Here is a 17,988-nt window from a genome sequence, read left to right as displayed (position 1 = left end):
TTTATTGATATAAATAAGTTTATTTATTAAATACGGCGGAATGAACATGGAATAATGTTACACATAATAAAAACGATGCATATTGGAACTCACAACACATAGATATTGTGTATACATATGGTTGATTAATATACTATTAGTGACTATTATATAGCGTACTTTCAAATCTACTTACTCAACGTGATGAAACATAAATAGTAGTTAATACAAAGATCTTATGATCTACATGAATGTACTCACTACATTATTATACGAAAAGTTTGAAACGTTTGGTCACATTAGAATATTTCTACTACAGTAAATACGCAGTTCTTCTGCTATGTAAACAGTAAAATTCTATCATCCCTTACTTAATATACCTTCGATGAAAGCCTTCAGGTGGATACCAAAGTCTTGGATATGTAGGTAGGTAGCAGATCAGAACAGGCTATTCAGTTAGAAATACGAATTTACAATGTCAATAGTCAGTACCTAATTGACGATTTCTTAAAATATCGTGCTACGAAAGTCACTTAGCACCGAGTAAGGAGATATAATTACATATATTATGCTTGAATAATGCATTAGTGTTACTATCTAATCGTAATAATAATATGTACCTAAATAACAAATTCGTAGATACACCAACAACGTAAACTAAGTACAAAAGACTCAACAAAAACTCTCATACGCTGATAAAAACAAAGTTGTCACTTAACGTGAATGAGTGTATTGTAACAATTTAGAGAAGACAGATATACCTACAAACAATTATTAAAATAATAATTTCTAACTCGCATTCTCAAAAGTCTTGTAAAAAACAACTTAAAACTATTTTAAAGCGAATCTGACATGATTTTTTAATAAATAAGTACAAAGATTGGGTCCATGTGATTACATTGTGAACCATAGACAAGTGTCATGTTCGCTTTAATAGTTTTAAAGAATAACGTAATGGGGATTGAAGTTATTTAGCGTTTATTTAGAGTTCGTCGTGTTTAGGGCCTGAGAACTCCTCGTGGCTGATGAAGCCGTTTTTGTCCTTGTCCTCGTGTTGGAAGATTTCCTCGACGAGCTTGTCGTGGCTTTCGAGCATTTGCTTGATGTCCTCGCTGATCTCAGCACCATCCGAAGGCACCATTTGCTTCTTCAGGTACTCGCTTACCTGAGAACAAGACAAACAAATGATAAGATACACCGAAGAAGGCGTTTTGTAACTCCACCGTTTATTCCAGACTTCACTATCATCGGAAGAGACAAAGGTGTAACAGAAACTTGTGTAATACGACGTCGCGGATCGGCTTTCTATTCATTAATGTTCCTGGGAACGGCAGCTATTGTTTGTTTTATTAATTAATTCTATGAGATACAATTTCAATTAAAAGTTTTAATAAATAATTAATTAAAGTGATGCACTTGAAATGTAGTAATAATACTAATTGAATTACGTTAATTGCGGAAGGATTGCATGCTTTCTTTGTTAGAATAAAGAAAAGTTGGTATGGCGTTTATTGCGTGACAATTAGCATTGAAAGAAAAGAAAATATTATGTACACAATAGAATAGCAGGGACTATTTTAATTATTAGGTAGTTATTTTACAACAGATACGTGCTGGATGCCAATAGTTTTGAGAAAGGCTGAGAGACAGCCACCATTGTTGATCTTTAAAGGATGTACAAGATCTGCAAATAAGGCGATAGTCACACGTTGCCTGTCCCGCTCCTCCACAAACTTGCTGCCAAGGTGCCTGCAGAAAGCGGAAACTGGTGATCGGGCGGAGACTACTTCCGGCGCTGTGTGTCATTTCTATAAAGAAAAGTCGTCTTCGGCTCCTATTTTTTGGTCGGTAGTGTAGATAAGACAGAGGAACAGCTTCATAAGTAAAAGTAGCTACCTACGTAAAGCAATTATACACTGCTTGGTAGCAAAGTTAGAGTTATAATAGTCTAAGTTGAAGTAGGTGGATTAACAGAAGAAAACATAGTAAGTATACGAGTTTGTATTACCAAAGATAGTAGAAGAATGAAAACCTAAAGGTTCCGCCACGAGTTTGTAGCCCGCGTGCGCGATTGCGATGGCGTTGGCAATCTTACTAAATTCTACAGATCGCCATCGCCATCGCACTTGGTTTGGCTGAACCTTGAAGTTATTTCTCTGTGCGCTGGTCCACCGCGACTGACGCAGTTGCATGCAACACCTCCTCCTTAGCAGACCGAAGCGAAGACCCATCCAAGGCGGACCACCACCTGACAACTAACCTCTTCTCTCGACAGCTCTTTGTCCCCGTCCGAGTCCATAGCTTGGAATGCCAGCTCAATACTCACTTCTTCGCGGGACAGGAGGTTGTCTTTGTCGGCGTCGATCTCCTTGAAGACGTTGGTGGTGGGCGGCGAGTCGCCGATGTTGATGAGTTCCACCTCAAAGTGCAGGGTGGCGTGGGGCGGGATCACGTTGCCGGCTCCGCGCTCGCCGTAGCCAAGAGACGAGGGGATGGTCAGCTTACGCTTCTCGCCTGGAACGTGAAAGGGAAGGAGTTAGAAAACTAAAAAAGTCAGTTAAGAAACAAATGATGACTGAGTTTCTTGCGCTGCTTCTTCTCAGCACTGGCCCATTTATTGTCCCGAAGACTGCTTCGGGTACCACTGGGTAGGGACGTGCAAAAGTGCTTTTTAAAAGCCTATTTGCAAAAATAAATGAGTTTTATGTAAGTTTTATTTAATGTAGCAAGAGTTTTTCGTGTTTCTTTTTATTTAAATGAGTTAATCCCTCTGCCTAAAATGAGTTACCTACGTGTGAAATAGTCCAGTGGATAACGAGTGGTATTTAAACAATAGCATCCTATTATTTGTAGGACTATAAAATAATAATAGTTCACCATGTGGCTGCAGCCTTATCCTACCTAGCAGCTTACGTCTCTACCAATGTGTTAACTTTCATTCACACATTATTTATTTTTATTACGCAGAGAATATATTCATAAGTACAGGATTAGGATTTACGAACGTTTCTACTTTGACATAAGTATTTTATCAACAAAAGTGAGAAAAAAGTTATTGTGGAAAATCAAGGGTAACAAAGGTTTTGTTGGGGACACCTAAGTAAGCACTTTATGTCGGGAAACTATTTATAAACAACTTAGGCTGCTTATGATTTTGTCTCATTTTTGCTTTTTTTGTAACTGTCCGTGACTTCGTTCGTAAGCGACGAAGTCGTTTAAATTTAAAGTAGATCTTCGATATTCAGAGATTCAGATTCAATCAAAACGTCTCTTGTATATCAGTTTTATTTAATAACTTTACTTAAGTACACATTTTAATTAAGTTACATAAAAGTAACACAGACCCACAGCTAGTTTCGTAAGGTTTCTCTACTTTCCACATGCATAATGTGCATTACAACTTTCGGAAGAAACTGACTAAATTAGAGTGAAAACCATATAAAAACCATTACGCAGTTTAGTACAATATTTACGCGAACAAACGAATGTTACGACTGTACTCGTACAAGAGATTTAATTGGTCTATCCATGCCATAAGAAGCGGGCTAAGTTTTATTCCGATGTAGAAAGTAAATATTTCGGTCAAGCAAAAATATTTTTTATTAATTCTAGTTGATTTGATTCATTAGTTAGTTATAATAACTACCTAATAGTTATTTAATTATTTCAACCATAATATTGAACTGCCTATAACACCACACGCCCATGGCGAGTTTTGGCAAATTAAGTATTTTTGAAAAGCAATCAACACTGAAGCACAAAATAGGAGCTGAAGTCTGCAATCATCGACGAATTGCAGTTGTTTAGAAAAAGAAAATGTGAAAAGCTACAGATAAAATGATAAGTGTATAACCTCTGTCTCCTGTCTAGATCGTAGGTAACCATTATCCGTCTACGTAACCTTATCCCAAAGCTTTTCTCGCTATAATAAGGCCTACGTTAAAGTTAACAATAAACCTTTCTACTCCGGCAAGTTCAACGCACGAAGTAGCTGCCATCTCTGCATCAGACATCAGTTCTATTCTTTTGTTTTTTGTGAATAGACAATGCCAGAACATAGACAATCAGATGCTTATAGCGTTGATTATATTGTAGTTTATTAATAGTCAGCCGTATTCTCATCTTATACAGACATACAGAGTGTCCAAGATTGTGGATAATCAAATTTCAATGGGAAACAGGTCTAAAATATTTAAATATTTACTTTTCTTAGATGTTCGGCTCTAAAGGCTCTTTTTCAAGTGTTATTTTTTTTTTTTTATTTCCTTTCACATTTGCAAAACTAGAAAAGTTGCAGTATAGCCGAACAGACAACAGACTCGCTAGTATCGCTGGCAACAGTGCATCTTCGAGCCAGGACCACACAATTATTACATGTCATCTGTAATAAGATAGAAAGCCTATAAAGCGGCAGGTCGTTACGGACAATATTAGTAAGCCGCTTAGTATCTGTGTGCGGACAAAGCCGGGCGCCGAGCCTCTGCCGGCCTTATTCAACGAGTCCGGGCCATCTTGGATTAGACCGCCTCCTATGATGCGAGGAATTACTTGGAAATTGATTTAATAGTGCTGCTAGACGCCTTCTTTGTCTGGAGTACCAACCCACCTGTTTATTAAAAAGTTAGTTGTTTAAATAAACCCGCACATCGCAAGCAAACCTTATTAAAAACTTTCTTCAATATTATTTGAAGTTAGGACAAACCTCACATTTTAGCTCAATGATATTTGTATGTTTTTAACCAAGTAACAAGCCTCGACTTCAGGTGAGATCGAGGTGAGACGCAGAAATCTCAAGTAGGTAAAAGCTTTTCTAGGTACCTAACTGGACTTCCGGCAAGCCATTAGTGCGTCAGCAAGCAATTGTTGCCTGTCGCGTGTCGTTTTACTGGTACCTAGTACTTGAGCCAGCTTCCAGATCGTGATATGTCGACTTTTTGATTTCACAAGTTACATAATTTTAAAATGCTTGGTTTGAGTATGCCAGAACTTTGACTTCAACCATAATATTGAACTGCCTATAACACCACACGCCCATGGCGAGTTTTGGCAAATTAAGTATTTTTGAAAAGCAATCAACACTGAAGCACAAAATAGGAGCTGAAGTCTGCAATCATCGACGAATTGCAGTTGTTTAGAAAAAGAAAATGTGAAAAGCTACAGATAAAATGATAAGTGTATAACCTCTGTCTCCTGTCTAGATCGTAGGTAACCATTATCCGTCTACGTAACCTTATCCCAAAGCTTTTCTCGCTATAATAAGGCCTACGTTAAAGTTAACAATAAACCTTTCTACTCCGGCAAGTTCAACGCACGAAGTAGCTGCCATCTCTGCATCAGACATCAGTTCTATTCTTTTGTTTTTTGTGAATAGACAATGCCAGAACATAGACAATCAGATGCTTATAGCGTTGATTATATTGTAGTTTATTAATAGTCAGCCGTATTCTCATCTTATACAGACATACAGAGTGTCCAAGATTGTGGATAATCAAATTTCAATGGGAAACAGGTCTAAAATATTTAAATATTTACTTTTCTTAGATGTTCGGCTCTAAAGGCTCTTTTTCAAGTGTTATTTTTTTTTTTTTTTATTTCCTTTCACATTTGCAAAACTAGAAAAGTTGCAGTATAGCCGAACAGACAACAGACTCGCTAGTATCGCTGGCAACAGTGCATCTTCGAGCCAGGACCACACAATTATTACATGTCATCTGTAATAAGATAGAAAGCCTATAAAGCGGCAGGTCGTTACGGACAATATTAGTAAGCCGCTTAGTATCTGTGTGCGGACAAAGCCGGGCGCCGAGCCTCTGCCGGCCTTATTCAACGAGTCCGGGCCATCTTGGATTAGACCGCCTCCTATGATGCGAGGAATTACTTGGAAATTGATTTAATAGTGCTGCTAGACGCCTTCTTTGTCTGGAGTACCAACCCACCTGTTTATTAAAAAGTTAGTTGTTTAAATAAACCCGCACATCGCAAGCAAACCTTATTAAAAACTTTCTTCAATATTATTTGAAGTTAGGACAAACCTCACATTTTAGCTCAATGATATTTGTATGTTTTTAACCAAGTAACAAGCCTCGACTTCAGGTGAGATCGAGGTGAGACGCAGAAATCTCAAGTAGGTAAAAGCTTTTCTAGGTACCTAACTGGACTTCCGGCAAGCCATTAGTGCGTCAGCAAGCAATTGTTGCCTGTCGCGTGTCGTTTTACTGGTACCTCGTACTTGAGCCAGCTTCCAGATCGTGATATGTCGACTTTTTGATTTCACAAGTTACATAATTTTAAAATGCTTGGTTTGAGTATGCCAGAACTTTGACTTCAGTAAAGAGGAATCGAAATTGACTTTAGCTAGCTGAGAGCGATATCATCAGACAGTAATAATGACAACAATATTACTGTCATTCCTTCCTTCGGTAATGACGTTCTGAATCTCCCCACATACCTACATACCTTGTGGCTATGTAGGTATGTGGGGAGATTCAGAACGTCTGTGGTGGAATTTTGTCTGTCACAGAAAAACTTTATCGCGCGCATCCCTGTTTCAAAAACCGGGATAAAAACTATCCTATGTCCTTTCCCGGGACTCAAACTATCTCTTTGACAAATTTCATCAAAATCGGTTCAGTGGCTTAGGCGTGAAAGCAAGACAGACAGACAGACAGAGTTACTTTCGCATTTAATATTAGTACCTACAGATAGTATAGATTTGAGCTGCTGTAATGAAGCTGATTAAATGCCCAGCAGCTGCGTACATTACTGCATTTAGCACAACACTCAATGAAAGAGAAGAAGTCGAGCTGAGAATAACAATACACTTAAGAACAGAATAAAGAGTGACCTCGTTACCTCTGATGACACAAGCAGTTTATAATGAACTCGCGAACGACATTCGAGGAGCACTATCGCGCACTTAGCTGAAGAAATGATAATATTATAATGGGGCATCTTTGTGTTTGCAGCAGGACATAACAACATCGGGGCACAGTATGAGGGAAGAGTAGTTAATAGTTATACTTGGTACGTGTCACGGAGTTCCACTTCAAATGAATGTAAAATGAGTAACGTTTCATTATATGAAAGTTTGCTACATTTTGGTAAGTTTTTAACGGTTTGTTGTGATGTTGGGTTGAGGGCTTAGATTTTTTTCAGAAACCGGGGTTAGTATTATTAAGGCAACTTTATTACGACTTTAATATGGATTAGATTAAATCTTAATTATATGAGCATTTTCAGTAAAACGTGCGCGAGTGCGGTTCTTCTGAAACTCATCGCATTGTGACCTGGAATTAAGTTTCCTTCTCAGAGAGTAACTACCTGTTCTCTTAAAAACAAGTGAGCGATATAAAATAGCGTTTGTTACAATACGGTCAGAGGATGCTTTTTCCAATATCAAGGAGCATTATGTTCCAATTTAAAAAAAATAATGAAATAACACATAGCATCATAGCTTTTAGTGATTGACCTAATCGGTATTTAAGTCACGAAGGACCACTTTTTTTTCAAAATCTTATAAAAGGGGAGGTCGATTTCTCGCCCACTGTGCGCCGTTTGCATTGTGTTGACTCGACTCATCACGTCACATCACTTGTTTATTACGATGTCTTCGCGGACCACTTGGAATGGCTCCAGGGACCACCAGTGGTCCGCGGACCACCGGTTAAGAACCACTGCTTTAATCGGTCAGTGCAAAAATATTTTACTGTTTTCTATTTGACTGTGGTTATACGCAAGCAGACGCTTCCACCTGCAGCCTGTTCATCCCTTTCCATCAAATGGGACTATTCCCACATCTCGTTCCTAACGCTGCAACTCCTGTGTAGCCAGGATCAACAGCTTGACCGCCAATAAAAACCCAATTAGTGAAGGTCGCTTTCCATCAGATGTGATGCAGGCCGAGAGCTTCCTCGTTGTGGATAAAGGAAATTAAAAACAAAGATACTGACCGACACACATGTCGAGCAGGCCCTGGTCCCAGCCCTTGATAACCTGCCCCACGCCGATCTGGAAGGTGAAGGGCTGGTCGCGGTCGTAGCTGCAACAAAAGAGAACAACGTTAGACACAACATTCTATAATTAACAATAAGTAATGGTTTAAGTCGCGATTCGCTTGTAATAGGTACGGGACTATTCCCACCTGCAGCTCCTATGTAACTGAGATCTACTACAGCAAAACTGCCAATAAAAACTAAACCAACGAAGGCCAAGTTTGGCTAAAGTTAAACTGTCATTGAGGTAATGACGAAGTTAATCAACACTTAACTCTGATTAATTTCGTTGCGGGTCCAATGACAGTAACTTTCCCCCGGGACAAACTTGAGTTTCACCATGGACCTATAAAAAAGTTTCACTAGTTGGGTTTTTATTGGCGGTCAAGCTGTAGATCCTGGCTACACAGGAGCGGCAGCGGTAGGAATAGTCCCATACACGCTAGTGTAAGGTAGGTAAAAAAAAAGTTTATTCCAAATCTAATGGTTCGGAGTATTACCTAACAAGCGAGCTGTTAACCGTCAGCGTTTCCCGCTCAGCAGCTAACTGCCCAAATCGTGTCAAAATTATGGGAATTATAAAATTAGTGCGCCGGATTACCCCAAACGCAGCCCACGCGCATCCAATTACACGACTGCTGGGCCCAATTATGTGCAGCGGCCATTTTGGCGAAAGGAAAGGTCACGTGACGCAACGCATCTAGCAATTAGCAGATAGGTTAGTTTACGCATTGTTGATAAATTGCTAATTAAGTTTTTATGGGAGTAACTAAGTATTTTGTTTTATTGATCATAAAATATAAATGTTTTTAGGCCACTGTCCTAGATTTGATTGCAGAGTACAAGTTAAAAGGACACATCCACCAAAAAGGTGTCTCATGCATGTCTTACGAGTACTTCCCTTCAAAGCATAAAGATTTTTCCGATCAGATACTATAATCCGGTCGAGAAATAAAGTTTTTCCCGCTAGAACACAGGCGATGACCCGGATAACCAGGTGAGTGCAAACGCTATTTTATCTAAGCTACAATGTGCACTCGAATTTATGCCGTGTCAACGCAGCCGTTTCGCAAAATTTAAAACCGCTGGTTAATTCTTGGGCGGTTATTAACGTGGTGCATAATATTTAACGGCTAGTGCCGCCATATATCCGGCCGGGCATCTGATAAATCCGGCAACACTATTATTGTAGGCCTTTGTTCGACGCGCCAACGACCGCCGCGGTAATGTAAGGCCCATTCCGGTTTCCTATGCTCGGTTTTTATACTATGACGGTTTGTGTATCGATTTTATGTTAAGTCATAGGCATTTTTATAATGTCGCACAGGGTTATAATATTTTTACTTTTATTTCAGTTGTTGTGGAACGGCAGAGGAAAGTTTTATTTCAGGGTGGACTGAGACCATGCTTCCATATAGCTAGATGTTTCGAATGCTTTTCTAATTAGAACCTAATCAGTAGGTACATCCTTGACATCGTCTTTCTATTATAAATGAGCTCTGAACATAATTGTTGCAAACAGGCAAGCAGGTATTAATCTAAACTCCAGATAGCATACGTATATGTATCTAATACTAGCCCACTCGATTGTACTACGAATACGATAGTTCAAAGCATTATCGCTGGAACGAGATGTTCTCAATACGTAGGTAACCATGAAGTGGGATGGGATTGCTACAGCTACGGCGCGCGTTCAGTGCTACACCCGCTACGACTGCTACGAGAAAACAGGCACGATATTATTCCAAATTTCCCGATTATCGCACCTCTACCAAACAGCTCCAAAGCTCCATGTCGCACAGCTTCAAAGCTACTTGCATTTAATCAAAACTTTCTATTACGAGTGTGAAAATATAAACTAACAATTTTTGTTTACATCATCTTAACAAAGTTAAATATGCGCTCTTTTCATGCATCTTCATCTTCAGACTACAAACATTTATTATTTTACAAGACTCTTTTTTTAAATGTAAATAGGCTACAGATACCTACATTGTTAAAATATTATTCTCGTGATAATTTACTACACTATAGCGTAAAAAAGCATCTAAATATATAAAAGGAGAAAATGACTGACTGACTGACATATCAACGCACAGCCTAAACGGCTAAACGTAGGCACTTGAAATTTGGAAGGGACGTAGCTTAGGTACCGTAGAGGTGCACTAAGAAAGGAATTCCCGAAATTCCCACGGGAACGGGAATTAGCGGGAAAATCCTTTTGTATGAAAAATCTAAACCGCTTAAGTTAGACACTTGAAATTTGGCATGCAGGTACCTTAGTAAACTTAAAGCTTAGTTACAACAGGGTATTGCAAATTTCCCACGGGAACGGGAGTTAGCGGGAAAAAACATTTGTATGAAAAAATCTATACCGCGTAAGATAGATGAAGGGGTAAAACGGGATCCACGCGTACGAAGTCGCGGGCGGCCGCTAGTTTATAAATATTTTCCAAAACGCCAGTTAATTTGTGACTTGGCTAACTCTATTATTTTTGTATTGAACGATCAATTTGCAAAACGGTTTGAATAAACTGTGTGCGAGGCTAGTGATGCCTTATCATTTTGAAATAGAGGGGAAATGTTTGAATTTTGTGAATAAAAGGAATTAGCATTCAATCCAAAACATGGTTTAGATGGCTTTTATGTACCAATATATCATCCGTTTTATTTATCAACTGTATAAAAAATATATTGAATTTTGATTTTTTACCTTTACAATGCTAGACTTCTTCAGCCGATATTTCCTAAACGATTTCAAATGTGTGACATCATCATCACCAAAATTTCATCCCCAAGACGTCCACTGCTGAAGAAAATCCTCTACCAATAATTTTAAAAACGTCCAGTTGGTAGATTGTAAAATCGTTTCTGACATTTAAATACTGAGTTCGTCTCCAAGTAACGCAAGTCCCACCGCACCGCCCTGATAATATACAGCATGCTCCATAATTCCAACTGCGTTCCAACATGTATCCAGGAATTTAATATAGGTACATTGAGGAACAGTCTCGGCGAGACGGGATCGCGACTTAAGAATCAAGATCCTTGCAATAGTATGATACAATCTATAAGGAACATATTATTAACAAATATCTTGCCAATATTGTAACACAAACTAACATCAACCACGTTAGCTATTCAAATTTAAAAAAACCCGTTACCTACTTTGTTTAATCATAAAACTAAAACCCAAAACTAACTAGGTACAAGCTCGTATTTTCGCTATTCCATTTCGGTTCGGCCGCCACAAATAAAAATACATTTTTTGCGAGTTCTAAAAGTTTTGATTTTATGAATTCCTACTTTTTCATTCGTTGTGTTTGAAAATGATTCACGTCTCGGAAAAGTACCGCACTATTGAAAAATCCTCCATGCATGACAAAAATCCTGGATGTTGTTTAAGTTAAGAATACACTACAGTCTATTCTGTTTAAAAATTTATTTAAATCTTGTCCAAAATAAACATGCTCATCCTAATTTGCTTCTATAACCTGTATCATTGTTCGCAATGTCTTGCAAGAAGGTCGGAATAGCTCGCTGTGGTTTTTGCAGGGTTGCTAGCTTGAATTGTATTAATGAGGACTCAGGAAAGTGATTTCCACGAAGTTAAGGGCACAATGCTGCTGCACATCTATATATATAAAAGAAAGTCGTGTTAGTTACACCACTTATAACTCAAGAACGGCTGAACCGATTTAGCTGAAAATTGTCAGGGAGGTAGTTTAGAGCCAGGAGAAGGACATAGGATACTTTTTATCCCGTTCGAAATAAAAAAAGTCTGCTTATTTATTGCCATTAAAAGGCGGAACAAAGTTCGCCGGGTCAGCTAGTTAATTATAATTGTCCTGGGATGAAGTGAACTTGCACTAAGTAAGAAGTGTAAAAGTGCTCTTTAAAAGCCTATTTTGCAAAATAAATGAGTTTCACAAGGTTTTTTATAAAGATTTATAAGCTGGAGGAAGAGTCTTAGCTTCTAATTTGACTTCGAGAATAGGAATGGTGTACCAAGGATTCAATGTAACAGATCTAAGTAATTAAGTATGTATACAAAATACTCTACTTTAACTGAAAGTCACTTCTTAGCAAAGAGGCAGCCCTATTTGAATTAGAAGCTAATACTAAATGCCTTAAGATTCGATTTGGTATTAGTGTTGAAAACAAAGCATTTACCGACGGAAAAAAGCCTAACTACAATGTCCTATACACTATGATTTCTCTAAATGTGCAGGACCGATATACACTTTAATAGTGGAGGCGGAACACTTCTGCCTACTAAAACTTCTACACGACTGCTGCATTTTAAACTTCTCTTTTTAGATTCCAGCTCTTTAACACCAGTTTAACACCCTAAACATCAACCACAGAGTAGCAATTTCGCAAGAAGCAGGTCGCACGCAGCGTCCGACTCTCACGGACACAAAATTATTCTCGTCTGCATTTATGCAATCTGTCTGAGAATTTGAAATTTGAAGAGATTTGAATGTAACTATGGATATTCTTATTTTGCAATCTGTAATTATTGTGAATTTTAGCGGGTCAACTATCTACATATTGTGTTTAAAACATATTTGCAGAGCAGGACTTTAGATGTTAGCATTTTATTGAGATTTACTTTGCAGCCACTGCGCGGTGCGCCGGCGCACTCCCGCGGCTGTTGCGTCAGCGGGTCAGCGGTTAATTCCCCCTGTTAGTGTCTCGGGTGTGGCATTTCTTAATACATTAGTTTTTAGTTAATTTAGTTTTTGATTCTGTTTAGTTTTGTGTTAATATTGTTTTCTTTTTTTGTTTTGTTTTTTTTTCTCTCTCTTTTTTGTGATCACCGTCCATAACGCCCCCTGTTGCGCGCCTTCTTGACTGGTAGCCTCAATATGGTCCCGGTCAAGAGGGTGCGCAATCCGCAATCTTCATCGTGTTGGTTTCCGCTGAAAACCAGCTTCTCGACATGGCGCTTGTTATGTCGTGAATATAGCTGAGCGGACGCCTCTTCAGCATAGCTTGTAGTTTAATGTTATATGTACTGTATTTTTATTTTATTTTTCTATGCTGAATAAAGTATTCTTATTCTTATTCTTATTCTTATTCTTATTCTTATTCTTAATATGCGCGTAGAGCATCCTTGCGAAACTCTTAGATCACAATCACACATGTAATCTTGAAGAAAGTTATCAACAGACGACAGAATTTGCATTTTCACATTCTATTTAATACTGTAATGGTTTTGACGTTGTTTATTGAACAATTTTTAACTCCATATGTTGTTAAGTAATATTAGTTTAAAATGTAATGCGAAATCAGGATCAGTTCATTAATATATCCCTGGAACTTTTTAATACCATCAAAGTTATCTGATCCGTAAATATTAAAATCACACATTTCCGCGTGGCGTGGAAGCTTTTTGCCAAATGAATACGGCGCCACTTTAGCTGCGTACGGCGGCTGTAGAGCAAAGGGCGTAGGGTTTGTAAAAGTACGCTGTATCGGGAAGCAATATTGCTGATAGAGCGGTACTCTACCAAAGTTTTTTGCTATTTTATCATATCTTGGTTGTAAGGGTTCTTTGTGCAATTACTTAGCCGAATCGTTACTTAATGTTCGTCTAATTTAATTCAAGGTGTAGCGCAGATAATGTTATTATTAGACTGATCATATTATAATTTTGGAATGTAAAGTCATATTTCGTAAGTTCTGTAATTGATTTGATCAATAATTTTAGGTATTCATTGAGTACCGTGTAGTTTCAAAATTCGTACAAAAACCACTTATTTTATTTTTATGTTAAACTAAATTAATCTACACGTCTTGTAACCGTAGGGAAACCATACCTCCTCACACTAACTAGTTCGAATTTAGACTTTTATATCAATATAGTTCACTTATAGTGAGCTCAGCATGGCTTCTCATTGAATGGACCAAAGCAATCATTTCTCGGGCACTTCCACTTTGTATCTGCGGAGTCTCCGGGGGAGTGCACCCGACCTGTTGCGAAGCCTCGGAAATGACACTCCTCCAATAAATACCACAATCAAAGAAGAAGCAGCAGCTTACTTCAAAGACTGCTTGAATATTGTTTTTAATAAAAGAAGTAGTTATTCCGCTGGGGCAGGAAAGTTCTTGAGTGGTGACAACGAGCCGGAAGACGTAGCGTGGGCAGGCCTCCCACTAGGTGGACCGACGATCTGGTGAGGGTCGCGGGAGGTGCCTGGATACGATCGGCGCAGGACCGGTCTTTGTGGAAATCCTTGGGGGAAGCCTGTGTCCAGCAGTGGACGTCTTTCGGCTGAAACGAACGAACGAAGTACCTAGTTATTTAATCCGTGAGATACACATAGTTTGGTATATTCTCCCTTTTGACCATTTCGTAGCTTTTCGTAGCTGGCTACGAAATGGGGAAAAAACAATTTCGAATTTCCGAAGCTAGCCAGTAAGAAGCCAGCTATTCGCTATTGTATTCAGAGTTAATCTTAAAAGGTAGTGGGCGGTACCTCATCATCATCATTTCAGCCATAGGACGTCCACTGCTGAACATAGGCCTCCCCCAATGCTTTCCATGTTGATCGATTGGTAGCGGCCTGCGTCCAGCGCTTCCCCGGTACCTTTACGATGTCGTCGGTCCACCTTGTAGGTGGACGTCCCACGCTGCGTTTTCCGGTACGCGGCATCCATTCCAGAACCTTTCTGCCCCATCGGCCGTCAGTTCTGCGTACTATGTGCCCTGCCCATTGCCACTTCAGCTTGCTACCTAGGTACCTAGACTACGTAAAACTGATGGCCGTTAAGGCAGGAAGTTCTCAAGAGCTACCTGAGACCTATGTGCGTTGTGCATTGCGCAGGCCTATTTAAAAGGTACTTTAATTAATTCAATGGTCTAATTTGTGTAAAGTTTTGCAACAGAACCTACTGAATCTTCGGTTGTACATTAAATACCTAGATGGCTTTGGGGATTTTTCAGATTAATAGCAACTCGCCAGCAACTTCATTATTATTTTTGTAATAAAATTCAATTAAAAATGTATTGAGTTAAGAATAATTTGATGCTGTAAATCGAAGTTTGTGATCGAATGGAATCTAATCATTCAATTTATTTTCAGTACCTAGTTTGATTTCGTAATAAGCAAGCAATTTGATAGAGAAAATTAACAATCTGCAGAAGGATCTGTGATCTCAACGTCAGTCATTGCTTTATTGCAAAAGCTTATAAGGTAGCTGAAGTTAATCCGATCGCGACATGTTTAAACGCCTTTTGCAGGTAGAGCCTAAAACCCTCTAGCTGTCATTTCAAACATTTTCCTGACAAGGTAGGTATAAAAAGTTTAGAATCTTTTCTTTCGTCGGCCGTTTGGTGTAATGGTTCGAAACGGACTACTATTCCGGAGGTAGCGGGGTCGATTCCCGCACAGTACAAACATTTGTGTGCATGAACATATTTCTTTGTATTGGACTGGGTGTTTTCTATGTATAATTTGTATGTATTTACAAAAAAAAGTATTTACGAGTAAGTATGTTTATATCAGTTGTCTAGTACCTGTAGTGTATGTAGGTAGTTTAAGATAACTAGTTGTCAGTTAAAAAGTGTAAGACCCGAAATGTAACGCCAGTCTAAAATAAACCGTGCACACAATAGACGTGTTTCCTTTCTCTCGTATACTTCAGTGGCGAACGAGGATTTTAAATATTAATAATTATTATCGGTGTCGGTGCAAGATTTAGTTCTGTCGGAATGGCGTCAATCGGCAAAATCGGCGAATTTAAAGTCGACGGTGGTAATTGGACTTTGTACGTGGAGCGGTTAGAGATGTATTTAGAGGTCAACAAGGTCGACAAAACCATGTGGCGGCCAACGTTAATTGCGGTCATGGGGGACGAAACCTATGAGCTCCTGAGTAATCTAACCAGCCCAGAAAAACCGGCTCAGAAAACATATGAAGAAATAGTGAAATTATTGCGTGAACATTTACAACCGAAACCATCTGTCATGGCGGAAAGATATCGCTTTAGACAAAGGAGGCAAAAAGATGAAGAATCCGTTGCGCAGTACGTATCAGAACTGAAGAAGTTATCAAGATTTTGCGATTTTTCGGCCAGCCTAGAGGACAATTTACGAGATCAGTTCGTATGTGGATTACGCAGTGACATTATTCGACAACGCCTGTTCGCGGAGGACGATTTAAAATACCAAGGAGCGGTAAAATTGGCATCGGCATTAGAAGCGGCGGAGAGAGACGCAGCCGTGGTGGAATTTGGGAATAAGGCGGCAGGGATGTCAACGGCGGCCGAGGTGCACGCGATGAGGTCATTCTCGCGTGGGCGCGGCGGGAAAGCGGGGTGGCGCGCACCGCCACCGGCAGCGCCGGCGCACGGGGGCCCCTCGGACACGTGGCGCGGAGCGGGGTGGCGCGCGCAACCACCGGGGCCGGCGGCACGCGGAGGCCCGTCGGATGCGGCGTGCGGCGCATGTGGCGGACAAGACCATCGCCACGAAAATTGCCGTTACAAGGAATTCATCTGCAGTAGATGTCGGCGTCGCGGGCATTTGCGGCGGGTGTGCCCGGAGCGGGGTAGCCAGGGCGATTTCAAGCGAGGGATGCATCACGTAACGGAATTCACCGAGGACTCTGCCGGTGAGGACGCCGCGGATGAGCGGCTGACGCAAGCAGAAGAGGAATTATTCCAGCTGAACTTGAACGGATATAAACCGGTGAGCCTGTCTTTACTTATTGATGGACACAATATAGTGATGGAAGTCGATACGGGATCAGCCATATCGTGTATAAGTGAAATTACATACCATAAATATTTCAAGATTAATCCTATAGAACCATGTAAAACCATACTCAAGTTCTACGATGGCAGTAAGATTAAACCGTTAGGTACTATCAAACCGCAAGTTAAATATAATAATGTTTGTAAAAGATTAGAATTATTTGTAATAAAAGGAGGGACGACGTCCCTATTAGGGCGATATTGGCTTAGCGAATTAAATATCTCCATTCCACCGTTTCATAAATATCAGGTTTCGAATAACAATTGTATTAAAGACAGTAATAATAATAGTTTGTCATCGTTACTCGATAGGTATAAGGAGTTATTCTCGGAGGGACTGGGTCGGTTCACCGGGTGCAAGGCGACGCTGCGCGTGCGCTCGGGCGCGGCGCCGGTGTTCTGCCGGCCGCGCGCGCTGCCCTACGCGCTGCGGGCGCGCGTGGACGCCGAGCTGGACCAGATGCTGGCGGCGGGCGTCATCGAGCCCGTGGACCACTCGGACTGGGCCACGCCTTTAGTACCGGTGAGGAAGGCGGATGGTGGACTCCGAATTTGTGCTGATTACAAAATAACATTAAATCCAGTTTTGTTGGTTGATAGGTTCCCCTTACCGCGTATCGAGGACCTCCTGGTTGGTCTCAAAGGGGCGAAAATGTTTTCCAAAATTGACCTCTCCCAAGCCTACAATCAGGTTGAGTTAGATAGCTCGAATGAACTCACTGTAATCAACACACACAGGGGGCTATTCAAATACAATAGGCTAGTTTATGGCTTATCTTCAAGCCCGGGAATTTTTCAGCGCATTATGTATAACCTTCTAGGAGATATTCCGAACGTAGAAATATTTTTAGATGACGTAATAATTGCGACAGGGGGAGGGGACAGGGAACATTTGGCTACTCTGAGTAAAGTACTTCAAAGGTTACATAGTCATGGAATGAGGTTAAAAAGAAGTAAATGCTCATTCATGGTAGATGAGGTTAAATACTTGGGATACTTAATTTCAAAAGAGGGAATAAAAGTAGATCCTGAAAAAGTAGAAGCTATTAAAAAAATCCCTCGTCCCCGAGATGTTTCAGAATTACGATCCTTTTTAGGTTTAGTTAATTTTTATGCGAAGTTCGTTAAAAATCTTAGCTTTGTTCTAGCACCTCTGTACACACTACTAAAAAAAAATGTGCCATGGAGATGGAACAAAGAACAAGAAATATCATTTTTACATATTAAGTCAATTTTAAGCAGTGCTGAAGTTTTA

At 39.8% G+C, this 17,988-nt stretch overlaps 1 protein-coding gene across 2 annotated transcripts in view; it reads right to left on the bottom strand.

Annotated features, from left to right (window-relative positions):
* Positions 1-17,988, bottom strand: part of LOC135086969 (uncharacterized) — a 70,043-nt gene continuing 52,055 nt past the window's right edge. The window contains exons 2-4 of one of the 2 annotated variants that reach the window (XM_063981816.1): positions 7,929-8,017; positions 2,240-2,493; positions 1-1,144 (exon numbers count right to left, since the gene is read on the bottom strand). In XM_063981816.1, coding sequence (XP_063837886.1) covers positions 962-1,144; positions 2,240-2,493; positions 7,929-8,017 — 526 coding nt within the window. In that variant the 3' untranslated portion in view covers positions 1-961. The remainder of the gene's footprint in view (positions 1,145-2,239; positions 2,494-7,928; positions 8,018-17,988) is intronic. The other variant, XM_063981817.1, reaches the window with a different exon arrangement.

This window comes from Ostrinia nubilalis, chromosome Z, assembly GCF_963855985.1.
Source record: "Ostrinia nubilalis chromosome Z, ilOstNubi1.1, whole genome shotgun sequence".
NCBI classification, from domain to species: domain Eukaryota; kingdom Metazoa; phylum Arthropoda; class Insecta; order Lepidoptera; family Crambidae; genus Ostrinia; species Ostrinia nubilalis.
The sequence above is the reverse complement of the archived record's forward strand: the minus strand, read 5'-3'. Positions and strand labels throughout refer to the sequence as shown.